This window comes from Tigriopus californicus, chromosome 8 (assembly GCF_007210705.1).
Source record: "Tigriopus californicus strain San Diego chromosome 8, Tcal_SD_v2.1, whole genome shotgun sequence".
NCBI lineage: Eukaryota > Metazoa > Arthropoda > Copepoda > Harpacticoida > Harpacticidae > Tigriopus > Tigriopus californicus.
This window is the reverse complement of record NC_081447.1, coordinates 4934053-4954740: the sequence shown is the minus strand read 5'-3', so window position 1 is coordinate 4954740 and position 20688 is coordinate 4934053. Positions and strand designations below refer to the sequence as shown.

Here is a 20688-nt window from a genome sequence, read left to right as displayed (position 1 = left end):
CTGAGTGCTTGAGTAAGAAAAAAAGAACACAAAAAGACCAATAACAAGACAAAATCCTACCCATGTTGACCAACATATCACACTAACGCCTTTCACGATCTTGATGAAAGTGTGTTGCTCCTATTTTGTGGCCTTCCCTGCTTGTTCTTATCATCATGACTTCGGCTCAACTGTAGCTTTTAATGGCACCACCCAATGAGACCTTAACACGCCCCCAGCGGTTGATCGCGGGCGTGTTTCTATTGCTCGTGGTGGATGTGATCTGGGTGTTGTCTTCCGAATTCACCGGCTACATCTTTCACGACCTCCATTATGACAAGCCTTTCTTTAGCACCTATTTCAAGACCTCTTTGTTCATGGTCTATTTAACCGGTTTCCTGTTTCATGGCACGTGGCGAAATCAGTGTTTCCGAGAACTGAACGCTTTACCGGCGTCTGCGACGACAAACGCCAATGGGCGCTCAGCTCGACGGGGCATGCGCTATCAAAGGGTGAATGACCTCTCAGAATGCGATGAAAGTCGAGACGAATCGGCCGATGATGAGACAGAGCCAGTGCTCTCGCGGTTCTTGGGCAGTCCCACTTATGTGCCGGCTAATATTCCCTCGGAGAGCGGGAAAAGTTCGGGAACCGAGAGTGAGAATGAAGTGGTCGTGACGGGGAGTCAGTCCAGGCGGGTTCGGTTCAAGGACATGGCTCAAGTCGTGGAGATGAGTCCGGGGGATGCTCTGTATGCGAATTTAGCGCGATTATCTTATTCGGCCAGCATCCGGGCCCGAGCCGCTTTAGAGCGAGCGGCCTCAAAATTGACCATACGGGAAGTGATCCACGTGGCCATGATGTTTTGTCTGCCTTGGTTCATGGGAAATTACTGTTATCAAGCCGCCTTGTCCAACACAGATGCGTCCATCGTCAATGTGCTCTCCTCGAGCTCGTGTCTGTTCACGCTTTTACTATCGGCGGCTTTTCCCTCGGAAGCATCGGACCGACTCACGCTGTCCAAGTTATGCGCTGTTTGCTTCAGTATGGTGGGTGTGATCTTTGTCAGTTATTCGGACTTACGACTGGAGGGTGGCATTCCCATCGGGGCCATGTGGACATTACTGGGCTCCCTCTTCTACTCGTTGTACATCGTATTGCTTCGGAGAAAAGTCAATCACGAGGATAACATGGACAGTCCCATGTTCTTTGGTTTTGTGGGTCTGTTCAATGCCGCTCTACTTTGGCCGGGTCTTTTGGCTCTCCATCTGGTGAAATGGGAGGCCCTTGAGGCTCCCTCCGCCACCCAAATGCAATTTCTAGTCATCAACGGCCTAGTGGGTACGGTGTTTTCCGAGCTCATGTGGCTTTGGGGATGTTTCTACACGTCCAGTCTCGTGGCTACCCTGGCCATTAGTCTGACCATCCCGTTGAGTGTGATGGCAGATGCCTTTTGGAAGAAGAAGAGCTATTCGCCGATTTTCTTCGTGGGCGCCATCCCCATGTTCATATCGTTTTTCATTGTGGGGATGCTGACCCATTACCAAGATTGGGATCCCGTGTGGGACGGCTGTCATGCGTGTTGGAAGCGCATTCGGGGAGTGTGGAATCCCAGCTCGAGAAATACATACGTGTTCGATCGAAATGAGCGCGAGTCGCTGATCAATCCAGAGGTCGCCACCAGTCCCGATGATGGCGTCTGATATAGGGCCCGAATCCTTGCAGCCAAGAAAAAATGATGAAGAGGCTAGATGTCTGGAACGGGTCCTTGAAATGGGTCAAGTTTGTTTGTCAAATATACATAACCATACACAGATACGTATACGTACGAGCGTATGAGAACTAAGATGTGAACGGCTTCAATGGGTTTTATTCATAATACTTATTCATCGGGCGGGAATCCCCACACTTTTAAGGAGCCGGTATCGCGATCCCGCTCATACTTCTCTTTATCGTCGCAAGCATAAGCTAACAGATATCGTTTGGGATGCCAAGCAATGGTGAAAGTGGGCGCTGTGACCGGAATGGCATGTATTTTCTCACCCGTTTCCACGTGAGCAATATCAATGACGGTGTCTTCGGAGGCCGAGGCCAAGAGCTTTCCGTCGTAGCTGAACGATATCGCCCGTACGGGCCATTCCAAGCGGCTAAATGTGCGCACACAAGCAAGTTGATCGACATCCCACAGAGACACCAAGGCATCGGCACACCCCACAGCAAAGTATTTGCCCTGAGGGTCGAATTCGATGCAGATACAATTCCCCGGATGTGCCGGAAGAACGTTGAGAAGTTCCAAGTCCGGATAGCCATAAACATTCACGCACCCATGGCCATTGGTCAAGAAGAAAAGGTCCCCGGTGTTGTTCCACTTGAGCTCGTTCACTTCGTACTTGAACTGTTCTTCCAGACGGATCTTCTGTCCTTTGACGTCGATGAAGGTGACCAAATCTTCCTTGTTGCCCACGGCGATGGATTTACCATCGGGCGACCAAGCGATGTTGATGTTCTCGCCTTTGGTGGGAATGTTGCTGCAACATTTGGCCGTGCGAGCATCCCAAATTCGAACGGTTTTGTCCCCAGAGGCGGTGGCCAAGAGCTCCGGATTGGTGGGATGCCAACACAACTGGTCCACACTATCGTTATGGCCTCGGAATGTATTTTCCTTGTTCAATCGATCCGTGCCCAGGGCGAAGACACACACTGTTTTATCGTAAGAGCCGGACGCCAATCGTCGGCCATCGCAGTTCCAATCCACGGAATGGACTTTGTGAGCGTGCGAATTGTATTCGCGAGTCTTGAAGTTCTTCTTGAACTTGTTCTGCAAGTCAGTCACATCCTGGCTCGAACTTATCACCATGATCAGGGCTCTGCAATGAAAATAAGGCACTCCAACGATTAAACCTTTCTAGAAATTTTGACAGAGTCAGACGTGATTGACGGGTTTCACATGTATTTCGGTCCCATGGCTTGAACAACTTCCGTGACGAGAGCGGGTTCGTGAACGAGATCTTTCCAACCCACAGAGTTGGTCACGTCCACTGAGTTCCGAGAGATGAACTCAATGGCTTTCTTCTTCAATTGCTCGGCCATTCGATCACGGGCAAACAATAACAGCGAGCAAACGTTGTCGATACTCATATTGGAACACAGGGACTTTTCACACGTGTCCTTTAACTCGCCAATATTGTATTTATCAGCCGCGGCAAACAGTTTCCGATTGATCCGTTCCAAATGAACCACCCGATTGGTGTACATGAACCGCAACATCTCCAACACGGCTTCCGAGCTCAAGTCCGTGATCAGGACCCGATTGGACAAGGACTCTTTGAATTCGTGACTAAACATGGCATCGAACACGTCCGATTTCCGAGCCAACATGTATTTGTGACACGGGAATTCCCGTTCTTCACACACCAACGACACATCCGTGTACTTCATTTCGTCCATGAATGTGCGACCCTCTCGTCCCACCCCGCCACACCCACCGGTCCAACGCATGGGACCGCTCGTGGTCAACGGGCTGGCCATACTACCCCCGCCCGCATTATCGGGCGTGCTGGCTTCCGGATGTAATTGATCCCGACATTCCAACTCGACCCGACATCGGATGACCAGGCTGTGATCCTGCAAAAACGGATTATTCGGGGCTCGGAGCATGGCCAATCCGATGAATTTCTTCCAGCCCCGCGAACTCTTCCGCCGATCGGCCAGAAACTGCACCGAGCCCACATGGGCGTTGTGTTCCACGGCTTGCATTCGAAACGGGTCGTTCAAACCCGGATTGGGGCCCAGATTGTTGGGCGGACCCAGGATGCAAAAGGTATATTTGACCCAAACCGGTGGTCCGGCCACCTGATTGATGAAGATGGAGGCGTAGTTGGCGTGATCGGCATCGCATCCACGCGGATACACCTTGATTCGCCAAATGGTCTCGACCAACGCGCCGGATTTGACCTCATGGGCCGGAACGGTGAACTTGGTATTGAGGGACACGCCCACGCCCTCGTCGCGGGTCATGAAGTCTTCGATGGTCCAATCGTGCTTGCCCAGCGTGATGGGATGCGAGAGACGAGAGTTCTTGGGCGTGCTACTCCGACTGTGGCTGAACACGCCTCCTCCATTCCACATCATTTCAGTCCTTTTACTCCTTGAGCATTTAGTCTTCCGATAGTAAATGCACTTTTTATACCGACAGTCAATGGTGGAGGTTGTGTGAGTACTCTTAGTATTATTGCGAGAGCGCCAGGCAGAATCTGGTTGGCTTTCTCACCACGCCAAAGCTCGGGCCCGGGCATACGTTAGGTCTGGATCAAAGACATAAAGAGATGTCTAAGGCTGGCCAAGTTTGTGGATATACTTTACGATTCAATAAAAATTGATGCGTTTGAGTTTCTAGGTCAGGGTGCAGATATAAAAACTTTCCGCCTGACCTACGCTACCTCCGAACTCTCTGTGTGTAAAAAATAGGTTCGAAGTCAGTGCATCAACAACGAGAAGAAGAACCGATATTTTGGTTCTTCGTCTGGATAGGGTCAAATTGGCGTCAGTTACCCAATATATTGTAAGTCTGCAACCAATTTAGATTAATCAAGTACTTTGAAATTGTCTGTAAATAAGTGGATGGGTTAATTTAAGTCAATAATGTGTCCGTGCTGTAGAGAGCTGGGCATTATAACCGACCTAAAGCGATAAGCATTGGAAGAATACCTTACCCTGAAGCCATCGACAACATGACATCACGCAACCTCTTAGTTGAATGTCAACAATCCTCCTCCTTGTTTCACTCTCAATGGCAATTGAGTATTTAGCCTAGAACGGGGGCAGGGATCAAGCGACAATCCGGGAGGCGAGAGGCTGGACCATGATTCAATTTGACCTTTTACGGGATTTGGCCCGCCGGGAGTTACTTGATCATCTGGACAAGTATGCAGGCACCAAGGTAAAACAACCCGCCAGCTTGATCCCCATATTTGGACTAGGAGAAATTACAGCTCAAGGATTGAGCATTAGGACAAAGAAAAGACGCCATGGTTACCTTAGATCAATCATGAACAAAGGCCTGGATGTGCCTTTGGTGCCAGGTTTGGTCAAACATACTTTGGGAAACTGTTGACCGATTATGCTTCCCTAGGTTTTGGTGTGGGACGAAGGCTTGACGGCCCCGTTGGATCTGATTGCCAAGCACTCGGTCCTCCGAGAGCGACAAGTGGACAAGATGGTCCCACTCAAAGCGGGTCGATTGCCCGTGGACTTGGGGCAGTTTGACAATGTGGTCTTCATGGTGCGACCGGACGTACATCTCATGGATGCCGTGGCCGACAATGTTCAGCGGTGAGGGAAGCGGCACACTTGAAATGGGGACATTGTTTAAAGATATTTGGGGAATTCGTTTAGGGAAGAAAGTGCTCATGGCACGCGAGCGGAATTCCACATCATGTTCGTGCCTCAGCGGTCGTTGTTGTGCGAAATGCGGCTCAAGGAGAAGGAAGTCTTTGGCTCGTTCACCTTCTTGGACGAGCTCTCGTTATTTTGGTTTCCCTTGGATATTGATGTCATCTCCATGGAGAACAGGTGAGCTCCGTGGTCGCTTGACCTGAATCTCCACCCTGGATGCTTTGAATCATGTATTTTTTGGTTTAGGTCGGTGTTCCGTGATTACCATCTGAACGACGATCCCACGTGCTTAAATCGCGTGGCCAAAGGCATCCTCGCCCTTCAATCTGTCTTCGGCGTGATTCCTAAGGTGTACGGAAAAGGCCCAGCCGCTCGCCAAGTCTACGAGTTCATGGTTCAAATGCGGAAAGAATCTATAGCCCACGAAAATCCCGTCATTGGAAAAATCGACAGCCTCATCATTATCGACCGACAAGTATGTACTCCGGGCCAATGACACTTAGGCTGAGACTAGTATCTAAGACGTGGCTATTTTCTTAGATCGATTTGATAACACCATTCCTGACCCAATTGACCTACGAGGGTCTCATTGACGAGACGTTTGGCATCAAGTTCAATTCCGTTCGTTTGCCCGCGCATAAATTCAAGGCTCCAGATTCGCCCAACGACGATTTCGACGATCCGGATCCATTCGAAATGAAGACTATTCCCCTTCATTCGGGCGAAGACATGTTCTGTGAGTTGCGGGACAAGAACTTCAACGCTGTTGGTCCCACATTGAGCAAGAAAGCGAAATACGTGTCTTCGCAATTTGAAGAACGACACGAGGCCAAAACCGTTCAGGAGCTCAAGTCTTTCGTCGACAAGCTTCCCCAAATGAAGGTAAGACGTTTCACTTAAAACTGGATCATGATGAAAAATAAAGAAAGGGCGGGCTACTCAATGCTGGAAATGCATTTTCGCCACTTTTTCCGATCTTTTTGCACTTCTTGCCTTTTCCACCGTTTTGGCCCAAAGTTGAGTTTTTGCATAAATTTTTCGCTGTAGTGTTTTTTTTGTCAAACATTGTTTTCTCTTTTGCGCGGTTCAGTAACTTTGCTATTTATTGTCTCAAATAATTTCTCCTGTCTTGCATTTTGCGCAATCTTTTCACCATCAAGCCTTGAATATGTGGCATATACTTTACTCTTTTCCAATACATGGGGCAAAACATTAATTAGAAGATTATTTATTTCCCTTCTTTGGGCATGCAGAGTTGATGTGTCAAATTTATTGATATGAATTACTTAAGGACCAACGTTTTGCCCTGCTCTGAGGCAAAATCATTCAAAATTTCAGGATAGCTCAAGCTGTTTTTTGTTCGAAGAGAAAACTTGATTTACATTGCTCTTTGGGCGCGGCTTCGTAGCGCAATTTAAGCACGAAATAATCCCTTATAATAATTCAGTACAGTGCTTCTGTAGAAGCCTTTCGTAACCTTTTTTTTATGGCTTGCAGTTTTTTTTTTTTACGTATTTTTTTTTTGCTTTTTTTTGTTATCACTTTGCTGTTGCTTCTGTCAAAAAAAGTTAACAGAGCAAAACATGTCTGCACTTCTCGCATTTTTTACCCGTGTTATTTCTTTGTAATATGCATTTCTCCCCAATTTTGATTGCATTCCTTGAACAGCCCTAATGATGACTCGCCGGCTCTTTGTTTCCTCTCAGATTCTGAAACAGTCTTTATCGATCCACACGACCATAGCCGAGTTGGTGAAAAAGGCCACAGACGACCGGCGCTTTCTGGAAAATCTCCAAGTGGAGCAAGAGTTGGTGAACTTTCAGAATGCCGATCGTCCTCTCGATTATCTAGAAGACGCCTGTTGTCACGAGGAGGAGATTGTCAAGGTCCTCCGACTGATATGTCTTCAAAATGTGGTCAACTCCGGGGTCAAACCCAAGATCTTGGAGCACTATCGAAGACTCATCCTCCAAACCTACGGTTACAAGCATTTATTGACCCTGCAAAGTCTCGAACGGCTGGGATTGCTGAACTTGCAATCCCAAGTGTCGCGAAATTATCCAGTTTTGCGGAAACGCCTCAATCTGACCATGGACGATACGGACGAACAGGATCCGAGTGATATCGCGTACGTGCACAGTGTGTACGCCCCTTTGTCAGTCAGACTCGTTCAGAATTTCGCCCATCCGGGTTGGCAATCCATCAAGGATGTCCTCGAATTGCTTCCCGGACCAACTGTGGCGGAAACGCAAAACGTTCCAGCCAATCTGAAGAAAGTAAAGGACGAAAACCACCAGGCCACCACGTTGGTCTTATTCGTGGGTGGGTGTACTTTTGCCGAGATCTCAGCCCTCAGATTCCTGTCACAGCGTGAGGAATCCAACACCGAGTTTCTCGTGGCTACCACGGCTTTGATCAATGGAGACACTTTCGTGGAATCCCTCATGACTCAAGTGGACGACAATCTTGCTCCTCGGTTTGTTTAACCCCTTGAGGAGTGAAGTAGATTATTCTTATTATCTCCTTAAAAAACCATATAATTCACATATCAAGTGAAAACGCGATCAATTGTTATTAAAATCAGACCACATGTATTTTGTTTTAAGTACAAGCTTTATTTATTGAGCTTACAAATTAGATCAATGTTAAGAAATACGTTCGCCTTGAAAACGTTCACAAATATCATCATCATATTCATCATTATACAAAAGTCCCTCCACAACCAAAAATCATAAATATTACCCCGTACTGGAACTGAAGTCATTCTAAAAACACTCCAAAGATACTCTCAGCTCCAGAAGAGCTCATATTTCGAAATTTTGTGGAGCTGGCAAGGGATTCTCTGAGAACAAAGAAGACGCCTTAGTTCGCCAGGGATCGAGCCGGTCCAGACGAACCAATGGGGCGGGTGATCACCACGGGTGTGCTCTGAATGCGCCGAGTAGTGGTAGTTGTGGTCTGTTGGTTATTGGAACTGGGCGTGTCCAACGAGTTTGAGACGGTTTGCTGGATAAATGGAGTCAATTGGGCAATGATCCTGGCCACCAGATCACTGGTCCCTTCAGAAGAAGAGGTGCTAGATTGGGTGGAGACGACTTGTTGGACGGCGGGTTCAACAGCCGTGCTCACTTGGGAAACAAGGCCTTCGTTGCTGCCGTTATCGATTGTAGTGGTTGTGGTGGTGGTTGAAGTAGAATCCCGAGTGTTGGCGCCAAAGCGAGAAGATCCAGAACTGGAGTTCACTGAGCCGAATCGAGTTGATCCCGTGCCAGAATTGGAAGTCCGGCGGGAGTTGGAGACACTCCCAGAGATGGATCCAGATCCAGAGCTGAAGACACTACTCGAAAGGGATCCGGATCCAGAATTAGAGATGCTACCGGAAACAGATCCAGATCCAGATCTTGTGTTAGAGACGCTACTTGAAACGGAACCAGATCCGGACTCGAACGTGGATGACGTAGTAGACGACCGGGTCGTTTGAGGTCGATTACGGATGGTCACGAAATTCTCTTGCAAGGTTCTCTCCTCTGTATAACCCATGACTCCAGCTTGATAAGTAACCGTGACCAAAGCTCCATTGGGATCCACATAAGAATATTTTCCAGTCACATTCTCGCCATCCCGACTCTCCTCCTGTGTCATGTAATTTTGGCTATCCTCATCCGCCACTTGATAGGCAAAGTTGTACACTGGGTTGGGCTGAAAAGATGGATAATCATGATGATCATAACGATGAAATGGAACAAGCCGGATGAATAGATGGGTAAATAATAAAAATTTACATCAAACATTGGCCCTTGGGCTCCGTCGTTGCCGTTGCTGTCGACTTGAGGCCGGGCCGAGGTCATTGCCAAACAGATGGCCAACAAAATCAACTGAAAGTAGACAAGAGCTCTTGATGAGCTGAGGATCCATGCCATCTTCTCTTAAAGGGTTCTTACTTTAAAAGCCATGATGAAACTTGCAAACCTGACTATCCAAAGACTAGGAAGAGACTGAGATGAACCACCATCGGCTTGGGTTCTATTTATATGAAATTCCTTCCAACTTTGAGTTGGCTTGAGTCCGGAGAGGACTCACCGAGATTCCTATTCGCGATATCGTCGACATACATGCTTCTGAAAAGTACATAGTGATCTCGTTGGATACACGTGAAGATGATTCTTGCGCTTTAAGCATGTTTCCGTCAAAGGCATGAAAACTGACCGGGAGTTGACATTTAGAAGCATCATCAGGACTTGATCGAGGATCTTCCGAATCGATGTGAGACTATGACGCTCAGTGTTTTGTTGCCCTCATGCAAACTTAAAGTTAGTGTTGTTCGATTCATAGACGATGATTTTATTTATAGTTATTTTTCCATCATATTACTCATCACTAAAAATATTTGAATTGTGAAGTTTCCATTCAACAAATTTTGATATAGTCACATTTTTGAGTAAAGATGTGCTTTTTTTGAGCAAAAGCGAGATAGTTTTAGATAACAATGAATACAATGAGCAGGCATCAGAATGTAGGTCATATTTAGGTCAAACTAAGTTTTACACTCCTGCGTTCAATTTTCAGCAAAAAAATGTTTGTCATTAATTTACCAATGAAATAAGGAGATAACAAGAAATTGGGGGAAAATTGAAGGATGTTATGGAGGAAATATCTGAAAACTGCCATTTGAAACAGTTATACACACATTGAACAAACAAATCTAAAAATGAGTTGAATCTGCTCTTATCAGCTAGGAGAAAATTGATTACCATTTTTTTGCATTTGAAAACTACAAAGTACTTAAATAGCTATTTGAAATACTTTGTTTTATCTTTTGATGACTTTTTTCTACGTTTTTGCACCTTATTTTGGCAGAAGGTGACAATATGAAAATATTATGAAAACAAATATGAAACATTTTTATGAAATAATGTTTTTTTCCTATCCTTTATAACAAGCATGTTAGATTTTGTTGTACTAAGTCAACAACAAAACAGGTATTGGTGCTATAACCTAAAACGTGCGAAAGTAGGATTTTTTTCAGGTACAGTTTCAAACATGAATTAGGGTGTTCAGATTTCCTTAATTAATCCTGGGTAAGCAATAAAACAAATCTTCCTGCTTCAAAGTTCAAACTAATCGCGTGGAATCATTTTCCTTTAGTAATTATAGCATAAAAATGACAGAAACATGAACGTCTGCGAATTGTGGAATGACCATATCATTAATGAGTTTTTTCTAAGAACCACCACAAAATTGGAGTGACATCTAATTTACCCCAAATGCCTAAGTGCTAGGAGGGTTGGCTCCATGCCCAAGAAATTGTGAGCATTCTTCCTATGATAATTCAGAATTAATCTACTTAATCAGCTTAACTGACTTTATATGTACAGGTCATTTCAAAAGAAAATGGAACAACTTTCAATTGAAAGATTGCATCAACGCAAACGCAAACATAAAATCCTCATGAAATATAATTTTCTCAATGTAATACCCATTCATTAAAGAGAAAAATGTTTGTGATATCTATGGTTGAACTCAAAGGAGAATTTTACAAATAAAAGCCCATTGTATTTGTATGTTAACTCCAAATGTTCAATTTCGGGATTGACAGTTTCTCAGTTAACCTAAGGATATGACAGATATGCACATGGTTTGCACTTTGATTCTTTTGAGGCTGCCTTTAACTTTCAATAAATGTTAGTCATGCAATAGTGCAGTCTTAACAAGGGGAACAATATATTCTTCATTTGCCTTATATTCTGTACTTATTTTTTTCTTCATCTCTTTAATTCATTTTGTTCAATTCACGACATGCGAGTACTGACATAAATCATTCTGCATGACATTGATTTGCCCACATATTTTTTGGTATTCTGACATTTTATTTGATGGTAATGATTACTATTTTAGGATCCAGAAAGACAATCTAAGAGTGGCTGTTATGCCTCTAAATTTAATGTTGGTCATTGGTCAATGACTCAACTTTTTCAGTTAACTATTGGTAAAGAAATTACGTCAAAATGGTGTTAGTAATAATGAGACAAAATACAATGAAGGGACCCAAAAGGGTACGTGGTTGCCAGTTCAGCCAGTTCAGCCATTTGTCATTTTATTTTTGGTAGAATGATAACCAAGCAATATTGCAGTCAGTTTTGCATGCAATTATGTATCCTTCCTAATACAAGTATTGAAAAGACAATAATTTATTTTGCGAAGAATGTCTTTGCTGAAATGTGAGTATTTAAGGTGTTCATATTGGTCGAATGACTGAGTCACGTCCCACATGAATCATAAGCCTTCATGTCCACTAAACACACGTTCTGACCCTACCTAACAAAAAGGCGATTGACACATTCTTTGGGTCAATAGGAATCATGCATGTTTGGACATTGATTGGTCTGACGAGGAGTCTGTCTAATTCATCAGGCATACTTCACATGCCGTGATGACTTGTTTTCATCTTAAGCAACCTATCCTGATCTTCATCGATTCGCAACAACTTGGGCCAGAACCTTATTTCACCTTGAACTCCTAAGATGTCCTATATCCTAAGATAAAAATCACACGAAAGTTGTCCTCGATTTACGGCATCACAATCGTCGATGGTTTTGCTATCTGATAAACTTCTCGTCCAGTCTCGAGAAACACAAGTCAGCTACGCTACTCAAATCACGAACAAGATTATTGAAACAAGGCAAATCGGAGAATCTCAAAATGTTTCAGAGGTAGCTTAAAAGAATGAGTGGAAAATTGTTGCTGAAGCATGCAATTCATGATAAAGGAAAAGGTTGAAGTCGGCTGGACTTTGCAGTTTTAGGTCTGCATTACTCTTCGTCCTAATTGGTTGCTTTTCAGGCAAGGTCTCAAATTAATGAGCAACATGTTTGTGACAAAACAATATTCAACATCATATAAACCACACAAAAACTCGAATCAAATGCCATTCTAGAAGAAAAAAGTTCGTCAATTGGACCTTTTTTATATGCTGATTTGTCTTATTTTGGCTGAAAACTGAACCTATTTTCCGACCATTAGGAATTATTGAGTATAAATGATATAAAAAAGAACCAAACTATGAACAAGGTGGAACTTTAAAAAAAGTTTGTAAAATGTTTCAAGACCCAATATTCTTTCAGTTTTTTTCGTCTTTAAACTTGCAACGCCAGCAATTCATTATTTTAAACAAAAACATGTACTTAGACATATCATTGATATCAAGAAGACCTTGTTTGGAAGTACCGTAAGTTATGATAACGAAATTTGTTGTTTAGAAGTCCATGGAGATGTTGATGTTACTTTCCGCTTGGAAAAATCACATCCTAAAAATGCCACCCTTTTCCCTTTATTCACAACATATTTCTTCAACGTATTGTGGCTCAAAAATTAATTTTAGGCCTGTCCTTAACCAATAACTTTCATTTTGGCACTATTTAGAACGCCTTGTTGCATTTTTTGATTGATGTAGAAGAGTAAAGAAATACCTGTAATTTAAAGAATAAAGAAAGTGCAATATTTCTCTCTTGAACGATTAAAGCTTTTCATGTCTGAAAGTCACAACTCACAAAGTATTGACAATTGCAATCGGGAAATCGGATCTCAATTTAACAATATGCTCGGTTTCCCAAGAAAATAATATTAATTCGAGATTATGGTTAATTTGAGATCCACTAAATACGTAGTAAAGAGTTCTCTTTCCCCAACAGATATTGTTAATTCGCGAATTATTGTTAAATCGAAATGTGACTCTACTGACAATTTATGCTAACTTTTCAAACATGCTGTTTTTAGTTAAGGTCAGACAATTAAGCATGTCTTAGCTTTGACCTTGACGCAACATTTTCTTTCGAATCTCCGACCTTATTCATAACAAAGCTAGTCTCTGCTTAACTGAGAGTCTGATATATTAACCAAAAGGATCAAGGTTCACCCACGAAAACAATCATGGCTTTATCATCGAGATTAGGCCCATTTCTTCGAGCTCAATTTTGCTCCAGTGGTTCAATCGGTTTCAGGATGTCTTCTTGGTCTCCATCCCTGTTAAACAACATGAACAGTCGCCATTTGGGGGCCAATGATCCCATGCCCTCGATCAATCCCGAAGTGTACACGGTCTTCAACATGAGATTTTGTCCCTATGCTCAAAGAACAGTCCTCTTTTTACTGGCCAAACAGATACCGTGAGTAAAGATCGACAGAGTCAACAGTATTCAGCATCGATTAGAATTTCAATCTTTCAATCTTACATTCTTAGACTTGTCTTGCAGATTTGAAAATATCAACATTGACTTGAAGAATAAACCAGGCTGGTTCTTGGCCATCAACCCCTTGGGCAAAGTCCCTACTTTGGTGAAAGGCTCGACCGTCATTTATGAAAGTCTGATTTGCGACGATTTTCTGGAGGAGGAACATCCGGAGACCAAAAGGTTACTTGGAGATTCGCCTGTAGAAAGGGCCATGGATAAACTACTCGTTGAGCGATCTAAATTTGTAAGGCATTTTCAGACTATTTGAACACGAAAGGAAATTAATTTTGGGGTGGATCAGTCTAAAAAATATTGGTTCTTTACTTGCAATTGAATTACTTTAACTACATACACAATCTTACTTGCCACGTGTACCTTTGAATTGCGCGAAATTCAAGCTATTCCTTTTCAAAATCCAAGTTTAATTTGTACTCTTAAAAATTAGAGACGAAAAGAGAATGCACTAACAAACCACGAAATGAACTGAGCTTCGATTGGCTTTGTTTGTTTGCCAAAGTTTTAATAGCCAGGGGATCACAATGTCACATATAATCATGTCTTGGAGAAAAATAATTGACTTGTTTAAAAGTATCCTTCATTATCAAAGTGGAATACTGCCCAAGGCTTAGTTTAGATAGTTGTTCATATTTCAAGAAATGTTGCTATATCTTGGGGGTAAGCTCTGACTACACATACCCTTAGATTTTTACGTCTAAAACGTCAATTTTTGTTTGGATATAATTGGCCATCCTATTTTCCCTAAAGATACATTTTTTTGTCTTGTTCTTAAGCAGTGCTCTCTTAGATAGAGATTGAAATCGCCCTACATTAATTAGATTTGAATGCTTTTCTAGTTCTATGGACCATTACACGGATTGCTCAAGGTACAGACCCAAGAAGACCTCGAAAAAGTGAAGAGCCAAGTTCAAGGTGGCCTCCAGATTCTTGGCAATGAATTGAGATCCCGAGGAACAAGCTTTTTCGGAGGATTCTCTCCGGGAATGGTGGATTACTCCATTTGGCCATGGTTTGAACGTTTCAATGGATTTGCTCAATTGTCTAACATGGATCTAAAGGATTCGACTCTGGTGAGTTGGTTACCCGAACTAATAGTGGTCAACAAGTGCTTTTATTTTAAATCTCTAATAGAAAGAATGGATGAATCGAATGTTCGAGGACGAAGCTGTTCGATATTACCGAATCGAAGATAAAGACCACGCGGAGTTTTGGCGTGGATTCGCGCAAGGTCAACAGAACTACGATATCATGTTTGAAAAGGAAAACCCGACTAAATTATGATGAACCTATTTTTCATATTGGTATATATAGTTACGACATTAAGGCACTTTAAATACAGTTTTAAGCGTAAGCGTTGGTTTGTACGGTGGTTCGCCATCATTCGTTCGGAATTTGGCTATCTTCTATAACCCCGGAATGTGGCAAATAAGTCTTGAAAGAGAACTCGTTCTTGGCAAACGACCCAGGATTTACGATCCGACATCCCAGTTGTTCCGCGGCAAATGGATCAAATTTGTCGCCCACCACCACCAAATCCGGCAATGGATAAAGATACATGGATCGATCGTAATCCCAATAAATAGGGCAAATATGGTTGGGCAGAGGCGTCAAGTGCCCTTGAGACACGAGTGTTTTACCAAAGTGGGATGGAATGTCTCCGCTTTCGGGGAAATAAATGCAGTTCCTGCACATCTTGGTGACAATATCCTCCCGGAACAGGACAATTTCGCGGGTGCAATACTGAATCCGACAGGGATTCGTGACAAACTCCGAGGAAGGGAGCTTTTTAACCAGATCCTCTGAAATGAACTTGGGGATGGAGGGTCTAGGAAAGATATTGGTAAAACCAGGATCTGACGGTCCGGGTACGAAAATGAATTTAGAATGCTCGACCAGCTCTGGGAATTCTTCCAGCATTTCCCCTAAAGCTTTAAAATGTTCCTTAAGAACTTTAGCCTGGTCACTCCCGTAGGGAGAAGAGAGAAAATTACCCATCAACACGAAGGCCGTCGGTGGCATAGCGCTGTAGCCAGCAAACAATCTTCCTAGTTTCTCATTGACATCGGGCTTGTCCAACCAAACATCGGAGAGAAACACGAACATGGCGTCAATGTTGCGTTTCTCGATCTGTAAGAGCTTTTCGCTTTTCTTGGCGCAAGTCTCTAAAGGCCCGCCGAAAAAGTTAAGGCTACCGAAGTAGGTTCGGGACGTTTCTGAAGTCTCGGCCGGTGGGAATCCCATAGCAGTACCATGGAAAACTTCCTCGTCATACCTGTAAGCAGACCTTTGTTCATTGTCTCTTCTAAAATATACGCAGAAAATGATCTAAACAGAACGGTCATAAAGAGGGTTGCCATTTTGAGCACTGAAGCTAGCTTGATTTCTTCCTTAGTTTGAAGACCTGGCATACACTTGAATAAATCAATGCAGTAGCCATGTCTAAATCTATCTATATACCCATTTTTTAACATCTCTTGTTCTGCCTTTTTTGCAAGAATCTGGAAACAACACGATACTTTAGCCCATCAAAATATCTGCGTCATTTAAGGCATGACCTCAAAGCCACATTTTCTTTCCGTTCCGAACACTTTTGGAAAGTGCATAACATTACAGCTGTACCAACTTACGTAATATTTGTTTTCATCTAAGACGGCCTCTTCTAGACCTCGATGGGTAGAAGTTACAGTGTAACTAATATCAGGACCATCTCGATACGGGCGATTTTTTCTCTGACGAATCATAGAATCGGTGAGTAATATATGCAAAGAAACAGTAAGTATGAAGCTGTACGCTGATTACCCTAGCCTGCCTACCAAGTAGCAGGACCCCACGTGGGATTATGCTGAATATTTCAGTTTCTGCCTCCACTACACACCTTTCATCTAAACACGGATTGTACTAACAATTCTCGTGTTAAAAGTGATAAATTTAGTCCACAAATTTGTTAGTTGATTGACCCGTGAAGTGTCTTCCTACATAAAATTTCTTAGCCCACGTTCATTACAAAAATTTCCAATCCTCTCACTTTGAAAGCCTGCCTCCGAATTTACTCGGAGAATCCAAACCTGTGGAAAATGTGACTCATTCTTACGTCAATACTTCGCGTGTGCTTCCATGACCAATCTACGTGATTCACTGGGTTTCCCTAAATGATGAATCATTAGTACTATTACCATCCTTCCAGCAAGACGAAGCAGTTCTCCGTGTAAAGGCCCGTGTGAAACTTGGTCTCGCTGAGGTCCAAAGTGATCACTCCAGTTGGATCTTCCAAAGAATAATTTCCATGTTTGATCTGAGTCACCATTCCTAAGATGATCACGTCCGTCAGCTTGGCCGTTGTGCCCAGTAAAAACTCGATCGTCTTGAGACGAAACGTTTTCTTCGAGGGTTCCACGGTTCCTGCATTACCCGTGGGAGCAAAAAGCCCATGACGGGCAGTTCTTTGTTGCAGCATTTGATATCTAGCTCTGAACATTTCAGATTTGCTTTCCGCATCTGAAACGATAAGTCGGGCATAGCTCAAACTTGCCGTTACAAATTACATATTGAAAGGTCACAGAAAGGTAATCGATAACAAACTGGAATGATGTTTGAGCGATGAGGCAAGAACCAAAGCAACAAGTCTGTTGATTGTCAGATTGAAATGAAAGCAAACAATTTGACAACACAGCAGACCCGGACATTGGTCGTTTTCGAGTAGATATCAATATCAAATCTGTGGAATGAACCAGACGTTAAGTTCTTACCAGCGTAAAGCTTGGGTTCAGGTAGCCCCAGTGAAGCATCAGGCAAGTACTTCTTCCGTTCCACAGAATAGGAGAATCGAGGAACATCGTAGGCTCCAATAATGTGGAGGAGCTTTTCATCAGTCAGGCCTGCTTCTCTGTTAGAGCATTCCTGTAATTCAAATTCAATTTTAAAATCACCAACAATCCAGAGTTAAAACCTCCATCTTGACAAACAAAGAGACAAAAAAGACTGCAAGCTTTTTGCGTCATAAGTTCTGGATAAAGGTATCATTTGGTTCTCTGGCCAGCCACCAACTTGGCAGGAATACACGACGCTCCCCTCTCCTAAGCCAATCAGCCATCAGTTCAGGAGCCCCTCGTGGCAAAGTATGGATGGCTGTTACACAAGGCTGGGGCCAACTGAGACGCTAACAAGCCAGCACATGGGCTAAACCCCCAGCATGTAAGACTAGAGGAAAAGGCAGAGACAGCTGCGTATTTCTCTATCCTGTCATGCTTGGAAAGTGTGCCAAGCCCAATAGGAACATGGCTTGCAAGTCTGTTCCGAGACAGGCCGCCATCAAGTCTCCTACCTCCCCAACCCACGACTCTGAGAGCACTCTCGTAGTAAAAGTTGATGCGAGTAGTAGTGTGCTAGTGTAACAGTGCTAGGGAGTGAGTGAAGTAATCAGGTTTGGCCACGTATACGCATTCGTAGTTGGACGCGAAATTAAGCGCCAATCAGGTTCCATTCTCGACCAAGTAAGGGAACAAATTCCAAGCCATGATGCGCTCATTTGGCTTTAAGTAAGGGAGGGATGTACAGCCCGCAGACACCGAGGGCCCGGGGAAAGCGACCCACTCTGGGGACGCAGCTAGGTCAGAGCGCGTGCGCTCGCAAGAACGCAGGCGTGCGAGACCCGACTTTGGGTTCAAGCGCGGGGCTTTCTATGGGACGAAGGAGGGACAAACGCGGGCAAAATTCATGGGGCGTGAGGCGGGCTGGGGACGTGTGCGTCCGCCATCAAATATTCCCTCGCAAACTTAACAAGGGATTCGATCGACCACGTGGCCAATGATCAATGTGGTAATTAATGATATAACAGTTCTTCCCATGAAAATAAGAGCTCATTGTGCCCGTACGTAGAAGACGGCTTAAATCTCACCTGAACCACGGCCGCAATTAAGTCTTTTCCCACCACCACCGAATCCAGATTCTTCTTGACCAGAGCGTCCAAGACTTTGTCCACCCACACAGTGGCCTCCCGAGCTTCAAGAGGGGTCAAAAGCTGCTCCATGAGCCGACTGGCATCCAGACGAAGTTGGAATCCGTGCAACTTGAAAGCATTTTGAATCTGAGACTTGAGGGGTGCCATGACGCCAAACAACACTAACGAGTCTGAACAAATGGTTTTTCCCTCAAAGTCCCAAAAATATCTTCAAGAGAGCACACCCCACTCGCGTCCAAATGAGTCCAGCCACAACTCTCAACTGGCGCAGCAAATGCAAACTTCTTCTATCTAGAAGTAGAGCCTCTGCTCCAGGTTTCAACGACGGCGTACTACCTAAAGTAGTGATGGTAAAGTAACATCTAGATTCAGCTTTGTAGGAGCAAACAATTGACAAAGATTATTAAAAATCACGTCAATTTCTCTCCATATCTGTTCTTTATGCAATATTCATTAAATACTAGAATTGGCCTTTTCAACAGTGGATATTAAATGTTCATGCCTTGATATTCCCCATATTTTATAATTTTCAGCATCAACACACACACCTGTATGTCCTAAAGTATATAAAGGAGTTTAATTTACTTTAACTCCTTCCACATCTTGCGCAGGGATAACGAAACTTCCATGCATCCTTGGCTAGCCTTTCAGCAATTTTGGTGTTAACAAACACCATGCAATCTGACATGATCCAAAGTAGAGAGATGGGCGAAATACAGATATTAAAAATGGAATATAATTCATGGTCCGCTAATCAGCCTACAGATTAGATCAAATACTAACTGGCACATTTTAACTAATGACCTCCAACCCACCCTGCTTTCAAGTCCTCGCGATCCAAGTCTTACCCCACTAGCTACGGCTCCCCACCTTGGCCCATTGTGGTCATGGGCCAACGAGGGCACTCTGGCCACCACGGCTGGCGCGCCCCCTCGCTACCGCACTGGAGCAAAAGGAGGGAACGATGCAATCCAGCAGAGCTATCCGCTCACTGAAACTTCGCCAATGGAAGCTACTTTTACACTTGCACAGAGAGACTGCTCGTCAGAGCAGAGGAATCCAAGCCAAGCAACCACGCACGGGGTGTTCTTCCTCTGAGATCGAGAAAACTGGTGCTTTAGATGATCCAGCCAAACCTTATAGACCTGCTCCGGATTTCTTGCGAGCACATGAACGCCACCTCTGAGCATTTTTTATCCAAGGACTGACTCACTGGATCGTGTGCGTAGATTCAGGGTAACCATTTCAGGATTTCCGCCGATAGTTTTCGATCATTTCTTCCAAACTTTCTTCAACTTATCCAAGGAAACGAAAAGGAACATACTGCTAATGTGTTGGTGAGAATCGAAATCCAAGGTACGAAGAAGACGCTTTTGGCAGACAATTTTGTTTCTGTTTCATACACAATCATGCAGAGAGCTCAACAAAGAACATCATGTTCATTTCGTGGGGGATTACTTGGTCAACTTTTAAGCTGGAGAATGCAGTGCTCAAGGCCATCCATTAGTAAACGAGAAAGCGAGAAAAGCGTTTGCTTTGGGGGGGCAAATTTTATGACAAGTATTTTGGCCACTCTGAAGTTGATGAAGGTTCTCGAAACTAGGTTGAACCGAGGGCAAAAAGGGAGCGAGCGAGCAAGAGAATAAGTGGACGTGGGTTGCAAAACTGTCAGTATTTTCAATCTCCAATAATGCAGCTTAAAAGCTAAATAACGCTCGAAATACAATGTTTGCACTTCAGTACGATCGATTCCGTGCCAAGACCAATAAAAACGGCCACGAAGCAAACAAAATCATTGCGCGTCTTCAGCAAACTCAAGTTTTCATTGCGAATTCTCTGACGAGTTGACTGTGCAAAAAACACAACGCCAATCCATTGTATTTGCTCAATCCAGTTTTGGCGGACTGCAGGATACAGCCCTTTTTCGCTTTGGAATCACTTTTTCTCTGGCCTTCCCAGTTCCCCCCTCTCTCAATCCTGCGTGCTTAATTTTGATGACCCAACTTCTGCGTCCTCCTCTTCCTCCTCCTCCTCCTCCTCCTTCCATTGGTGCTTGCCTCTCCCCCAATGCATTGCCGAAGTGGGATATAAGAAGGCAACGTATATCCCCCC

At 43.9% G+C, this 20688-nt stretch overlaps 7 protein-coding genes across 9 annotated transcripts; 3 read left to right on the top strand and 4 right to left on the bottom strand.

The window, feature by feature from the left end:
- The first annotated feature begins 4 nt into the window (after positions 1 to 4).
- Positions 5 to 1833, top strand: LOC131885625 (solute carrier family 35 member F5-like). Its single transcript, XM_059233731.1, has one exon. The coding sequence runs from the start codon at positions 183 to 185 to the stop codon at positions 1680 to 1682; it is 1500 nt and encodes a 499-aa protein (XP_059089714.1). The 5' UTR covers positions 5 to 182; the 3' UTR covers positions 1683 to 1833.
- On the bottom strand, positions 1830 to 2836 carry LOC131885629 (THO complex subunit 3-like). The gene has a single exon (XM_059233735.1). It carries the CDS (start codon positions 2834 to 2836, stop codon positions 1862 to 1864), a length of 975 nt encoding a protein of 324 aa, XP_059089718.1. The 3' UTR covers positions 1830 to 1861.
- Positions 2837 to 2845: 9 nt separating this feature from the next.
- Positions 2846 to 4173, bottom strand: LOC131885626 (speckle-type POZ protein-like). Its single transcript, XM_059233732.1, has one exon. It carries the CDS (start codon positions 4108 to 4110, stop codon positions 2923 to 2925), a length of 1188 nt encoding a protein of 395 aa, XP_059089715.1. The 5' UTR covers positions 4111 to 4173; the 3' UTR covers positions 2846 to 2922.
- Positions 4174 to 4739: 566 nt separating this feature from the next.
- On the top strand, positions 4740 to 7967 carry LOC131885624 (vacuolar protein sorting-associated protein 33A-like). The gene is made up of 6 exons (XM_059233730.1): positions 4740 to 4918; positions 5111 to 5310; positions 5374 to 5550; positions 5620 to 5848; positions 5914 to 6255; positions 7080 to 7967. Exons 1-6 carry the CDS (start codon positions 4841 to 4843, stop codon positions 7857 to 7859), a joined length of 1806 nt encoding a protein of 601 aa, XP_059089713.1. The 5' UTR covers positions 4740 to 4840; the 3' UTR covers positions 7860 to 7967.
- A 12-nt stretch (positions 7968 to 7979) lies between these two features.
- LOC131885630 (uncharacterized) lies at positions 7980 to 9800 on the bottom strand. Its single transcript, XM_059233736.1, has 4 exons — positions 9580 to 9800; positions 9315 to 9491; positions 9156 to 9248; positions 7980 to 9072 (listed from the first exon to the last, which is right to left on the bottom strand). The coding sequence occupies exons 2-4, from the start codon at positions 9324 to 9326 to the stop codon at positions 8236 to 8238; spliced, it is 942 nt and encodes a 313-aa protein (XP_059089719.1). The 5' UTR covers positions 9327 to 9491; positions 9580 to 9800; the 3' UTR covers positions 7980 to 8235.
- A 3288-nt stretch (positions 9801 to 13088) lies between these two features.
- On the top strand, positions 13089 to 14970 carry LOC131885147 (pyrimidodiazepine synthase-like). 2 transcript variants are annotated; one of them, XM_059233086.1, is made up of 4 exons: positions 13089 to 13535; positions 13623 to 13845; positions 14456 to 14689; positions 14755 to 14970. In XM_059233086.1, exons 1-4 carry the CDS (start codon positions 13300 to 13302, stop codon positions 14761 to 14763), a joined length of 702 nt encoding a protein of 233 aa, XP_059089069.1. In that variant the 5' UTR covers positions 13089 to 13299; the 3' UTR covers positions 14764 to 14970. The 2 variants fall into 2 exon arrangements, with proteins under 2 accessions (XP_059089069.1, XP_059089068.1); XM_059233085.1 differs by having other exon boundaries at positions 13093 to 13535; positions 14751 to 14970.
- Positions 14895 to 19709, bottom strand: LOC131885146 (DNA polymerase epsilon subunit 2-like). 2 transcript variants are annotated; one of them, XM_059233084.1, is made up of 5 exons: positions 19392 to 19709; positions 18514 to 18912; positions 17366 to 17516; positions 16793 to 17114; positions 14895 to 15891 (listed from the first exon to the last, which is right to left on the bottom strand). In XM_059233084.1, the coding sequence occupies exons 2-5, from the start codon at positions 18721 to 18723 to the stop codon at positions 14997 to 14999; spliced, it is 1578 nt and encodes a 525-aa protein (XP_059089067.1). In that variant the 5' UTR covers positions 18724 to 18912; positions 19392 to 19709; the 3' UTR covers positions 14895 to 14996. The 2 variants fall into 2 exon arrangements, with proteins under 2 accessions (XP_059089067.1, XP_059089066.1); XM_059233083.1 differs by having other exon boundaries at positions 19425 to 19709.
- Positions 19710 to 20688: the final 979 nt, after the last annotated feature.

Bases quoted from the DNA above. Each gene is read 5' to 3' on its own strand.
- LOC131885625 (XM_059233731.1), top strand. From the start codon at position 183: ATGGCACCACCCAATGAGACCTTAACACGCCCCCAGCGGTTGATCGCG.
- LOC131885629 (XM_059233735.1), bottom strand. From the start codon at position 2,836: ATGGTGATAAGTTCGAGCCAGGATGTGACTGACTTGCAGAACAAGTTC.
- LOC131885626 (XM_059233732.1), bottom strand. From the start codon at position 4,110: ATGATGTGGAATGGAGGAGGCGTGTTCAGCCACAGTCGGAGTAGCACG.
- LOC131885624 (XM_059233730.1), top strand. From the start codon at position 4,841: ATGATTCAATTTGACCTTTTACGGGATTTGGCCCGCCGGGAGTTACTT. The intron at 4,919-5,110 runs GTAAAACAACCC...ATGCTTCCCTAG, and splicing joins ACAAGTATGCAGGCACCAAG to GTTTTGGTGTGGGACGAAGG. The intron at 5,849-5,913 runs GTATGTACTCCG...CTATTTTCTTAG, and splicing joins TCATCATTATCGACCGACAA to ATCGATTTGATAACACCATT.
- LOC131885630 (XM_059233736.1), bottom strand. The intron at 9,073-9,155 runs GTAAATTTTTAT...CCATCTTTTCAG, and splicing joins CCCAAGGGCCAATGTTTGAT to CCCAACCCAGTGTACAACTT.
- LOC131885147 (XM_059233085.1), top strand. From the start codon at position 13,300: ATGGCTTTATCATCGAGATTAGGCCCATTTCTTCGAGCTCAATTTTGC. The intron at 13,846-14,455 runs GTAAGGCATTTT...ATGCTTTTCTAG, and splicing joins TCGTTGAGCGATCTAAATTT to TTCTATGGACCATTACACGG. The intron at 14,690-14,750 runs GTGAGTTGGTTA...AATCTCTAATAG, and splicing joins ATCTAAAGGATTCGACTCTG to AAAGAATGGATGAATCGAAT.
- LOC131885146 (XM_059233084.1), bottom strand. From the start codon at position 18,723: ATGGCACCCCTCAAGTCTCAGATTCAAAATGCTTTCAAGTTGCACGGA. The intron at 17,115-17,365 runs GTAAGAACTTAA...TTATCGTTTCAG, and splicing joins TGAACCCAAGCTTTACGCTG to ATGCGGAAAGCAAATCTGAA. The intron at 15,892-16,792 runs GTAATAGTACTA...GTCTGCTTACAG, and splicing joins TTCGTCTTGCTGGAAGGATG to GTATGACGAGGAAGTTTTCC.